This window comes from Neltuma alba, unplaced genomic scaffold (assembly GCF_004799145.2).
Source record: "Neltuma alba isolate B1F8T4 unplaced genomic scaffold, ASM479914v2 tig00003988_pilon, whole genome shotgun sequence".
In the NCBI taxonomy this organism is placed as follows: domain Eukaryota; kingdom Viridiplantae; phylum Streptophyta; class Magnoliopsida; order Fabales; family Fabaceae; genus Neltuma; species Neltuma alba.
Window position 1 is genome coordinate 183,162 of NW_021633509.1, and position 4,040 is coordinate 187,201.

The window sequence follows — 4,040 nt, forward strand, 5'->3', positions numbered from 1 at the left end:
ACTGAATTTACTGTTTTTACATTTTTAACTTACAAAATCGTGTTAACTTATTTTTAAACTTGTGATAAATTTTTGGATTTGATTATGTTTAGGGACTTATATATGAGTTTTATAAAAATTTCTTTGTTGAATGTGATAAATTATGAACATTGATGAATTTATTTTTAATTATTTAAATTTAAAATATATTTAAATAAAATTGTTCTCATTTTTTATATATTAATTATTTGATTACATACTTTTAATACCAATTTATTAATAAAAATAAACTCTTACGAGTTTACGATCTGAATTTATAATCCGAGTTTATATCATTATCACGAATTTGTTTAAACTCGTAAATTTAACAACCTTGTCTATTATATGCATAAGGACAATATTAATGAACAATGAATCTCATTTATTTTTTTCGACCAGCATGAATCTCATTTATGAACCTTTGCACAATGCACTAAAAGCATGCCTAATTGACTCATCTCAGGACATTATAGTTAAAGTTGTTTATTACGAGAAAAGAATGCAGTGTATCTTCTAATTCCACAGAAATTAAAAGTTTTAAATAGAAGATAATATTATAAAAATTACCAAAAGAAGAACCAATTAGTTTGCCTGGCACTAGTATAAATAGAGGTAGAACACAAACAAGAGAGACCCACAACTCCTCTCAAGCAATAAATATTCTCTAACAGTGGTTCCACCAAATAGCCATTGAAATGGCTCCCTTGATGCTAGCTGTGGCAGTCTTCGGTGGTCTTATGGTGCTGAGATGGCTTCTGAAGAATGTGAACTGGTGGATCCATGAGCGTCCCTTAGGTGATAAACAGTACTCTCTGCCTCCTGGAGATATGGGATTGCCTATCATTGGCAATATGTGGTCTTTTCTCTTGGCCTTCAAGTATGGTCGCCCTGATTCCTATGTCGACTCATTCGTCAAAAAGTTAGTATACATATATAATCTCTCTCTCTCTCTCTCTTTCGATTCTCTATGATTCTTGATTTATTATTGGAACTTAATAATGTAGATATGGCAACACTGGCATATACAAGGCATTGATGTTTGGGTTTCCAAGTGTTATTGTGACAACGCCAGAAGGATGCAAGAAGGTTTTGATGGATGATGACAAATTTGAGCCTGGTTGGCCTGCTTCAACAGTGGAGCTAATGGGAAAGAAATCGTTCATTTCAATCCCCTATGAAGAACACAAGCGTCTAAGGCGTTTGACTTCTGCTTCCATCAATGGCATGGACGCCTTATCCTTTTACTTGACCAAAATTGAAGATATTGCCATATCTTCGCTAGAGAAATGGAGTAAGATGGGAGAGATTGAGTTTCTCACCGAGCTACGAAGATTTACCTTTCGCATCATCATGCATATTTTCTTAGGTTCTGAGGGAGATGCTGTGATGCATAATTTGGAAAAAGAGTACACTGACCTCAATCTTGGCGTTAGAGCTATGCAAATCAATCTTCCAGGATTTGCATATCATAAGGCCCTCAAGGTACGTTTGTACAGTTTTACTCTATAATAAATTGCAGTATATATATATGATTTTGTTTTCTATTTATTGAAATTATTTTTACTTGAAATTATTTATGACTTTGTTTTCTATTTTCTAGGCTAGGAAAAAACTAGTGGCTGTATTTCAAAGTGTTGTCGACCAGCGAAGAAAAGAAAGGAAGGAAAACGTTTATTATAAAAAATCCAGAGACATGATTGATGGTCTTATGAATGCGGAAGATGAAAATGGAAACAAATTGGACGATGAACAAATCATTGATACTATGTTAATGTATTTGAATGCTGGTCATGAGTCTTCAGGTCATACTACTATGTGGGCAACAGTTTACCTTCAACGACACCCTGAAATTTTCCAAAAGGCCAAGGTACAATCAACTTGCCCTTCCAGTTCTAAAATATTGTAAAGTTCTGGAAAATTTGTTTCAACTGCGCTATTTTGAAATTAAGTTACAATTGATTCCTAAATTACAAGTTCTTTTGCATAGATAAAAATTAAGGCGAATATAATGTATTTTTCACTCCAATATTTAACTCCAACTAATATATGCATTGATTATTTATGTAGGTTGAGCAAGAAGAAATCATTAGAAGAAGGCCTCCAACACAGAGTGGGTTGACACTTAAGGAAATTCGACAAATGGAATACCTTTCTAAGGTATATATCAATCTATTGCGTGTACACTCAAACAAACACTACTGATATCACCATATTTTAATATTTATCATTTTCCAATATAATGTGTTATATCTATTTCTTACATTGCATATACAGGTGATTGATGAAACTATGCGTTTGGTTACGTTCTCATTGACTGTCTTCAGAGAAGCAAAATCAGATGTGAATATTAATGGTTGGTTCCCATCCTTATGATTTTGAATCATCTAGTTCTAATTTGTCAAATGGCGTGCATTGCTTTTTGTTTTTGGCGCTACTAACTAATCTAAAATTCTACAGGCTACCTTGTCCCAAAAGGATGGAGAGCCCTTGCTTGGTTCAGAACTATTCACTTTGATCCTAAGATATATCCAAATCCCATGGAATTCAATCCTTCCAGATGGGATGTGAGTTCCATACACACACACACACACCCACACACATACACACATACATATATTATATATTTCTAATAACATTCAGTCATAATAATATCTTTTAACCATTTATTTTATGTTTGTGTATTATAGAATTTTGTCCCAAAAGCCACAGAGTTTATGCCGTTTGGAGCAGGAAGTAGACTCTGTCCTGGAAATGAGCTTGCAAAGTTGGAAATTATTGTGTTTCTTCATCACTTCCTTCTCAACTATCAGTACATACACACTCATTAACTTTTCAATTTCTACATTAAGATTATATAAGCAATTATTGTACTCCTCCGGTCCTTAATATAGAACCCAATTCTTGAGTTGGTTTTGGTCCTAAATATAAGACACATTTCTCATATTTATCAATTTTCTCTAGATTACCCCTATAGATATTCTCTCAACCATAATTAAGTAGAAGAGGGAGAGGGGGTATTAAGAAAGATGATTATGGTATTTTAGGAAAAATGTGTCACTTTTTTTATAATTAACTAACTTACCTAACTTCCTTAATCTAATCAAATTAGTTAAATGGGCCTTATATTAAGGACTGGAGGAGTATAAACAATCAATAAATTTTGATGTAATTAATAATTAATGTCTTTGTTGGTATGGCAGGCTTGAACAACTGAATCCTAAGAGTCCTGTGATGTACCTCCCACATACCAGGCCTGTTGATAACTGCGTGGCAAGGATTCACAAAGTCGCATGATCACTCCGGGACGGACAAATAAATAAAATACGCTAGTTTCAGCGTTTATGGCTTCATATTAAACAATATATTTACTCTTTATATGTGTGTGTTCTATGTAGATCCCCATGTGTCTTGATGATCATCATAATAAAAGTATTCTGGACTTCTTGATGATATATAGGTGCAATGAACTTTTGCATGGCTGATGCTTGATTATCAAAACAAAAAGGATGATGATGATGGTGATGATAATTGATGATCAGGAAAATCTATCCTGTATTCAATGATATTTTATAATTTAGTGCTCCAAAAAGAATATCTATAGAAATCGTTATCGAGTATTGGTTCTCTATGTTTCATATATTCTGTATAATAATTTTTTAAACTCTTGTATCTTAAATCAGATCGTGAGGTAGTCTTAACTATGAGATCACATTGTGGGAAAGAGAACAGGGCATACATTAAATTAAAAAATAAAAGTCCAATTATGTGTATATGTTATTCTTTTGGCCAAAGTATAACATTTAACTTTGCCATATAAGATTTAATAACACGAAAGCCATTTTTTTTCTATGTTTATTCTTATCTAATAAACATATGAATTAGCTCATATGTACATGTACAAATCAATTTAAATCTCATATGAATCACACCATTATTCCAAACTACTACTCCAATGTTCTAAAATTCGCTTCTTATAAAATTACTTCATCAATTTGGAATTAAAAATGTGATGTGTTATTAAT

The 4,040-nt window shown here is 32.4% G+C and overlaps 1 protein-coding gene across 1 annotated transcript; it reads left to right on the plus strand.

Moving 5' to 3' along the window:
• Positions 1-418: 418 nt before the first annotated feature.
• Positions 419-3,312, plus strand: LOC114743268 (ent-kaurenoic acid oxidase 2-like). Its single transcript, XM_028931472.1, has 9 exons — positions 419-524; positions 706-937; positions 1,023-1,500; positions 1,619-1,885; positions 2,086-2,175; positions 2,293-2,371; positions 2,476-2,582; positions 2,706-2,827; positions 3,219-3,312. The coding sequence occupies exons 1-9, from the start codon at positions 419-421 to the stop codon at positions 3,310-3,312; spliced, it is 1,575 nt and encodes a 524-aa protein (XP_028787305.1).
• The last annotated feature ends 728 nt before the right edge of the window (positions 3,313-4,040 follow it).

What these genes read in the sequence shown, in the direction of transcription:
- LOC114743268 (XM_028931472.1), top strand. Translation starts at nt 419, where the DNA reads ATGAATCTCATTTATGAACCTTTGCACAATGCACTAAAAGCATGCCTA. An exon ending in GTCGACTCATTCGTCAAAAA is followed by an intron (nt 938 to 1,022) that starts GTTAGTATACAT and finishes TTAATAATGTAG; the next exon opens with ATATGGCAACACTGGCATAT. An exon ending in CACTTCCTTCTCAACTATCA is followed by an intron (nt 2,828 to 3,218) that starts GTACATACACAC and finishes TTGGTATGGCAG; the next exon opens with GCTTGAACAACTGAATCCTA.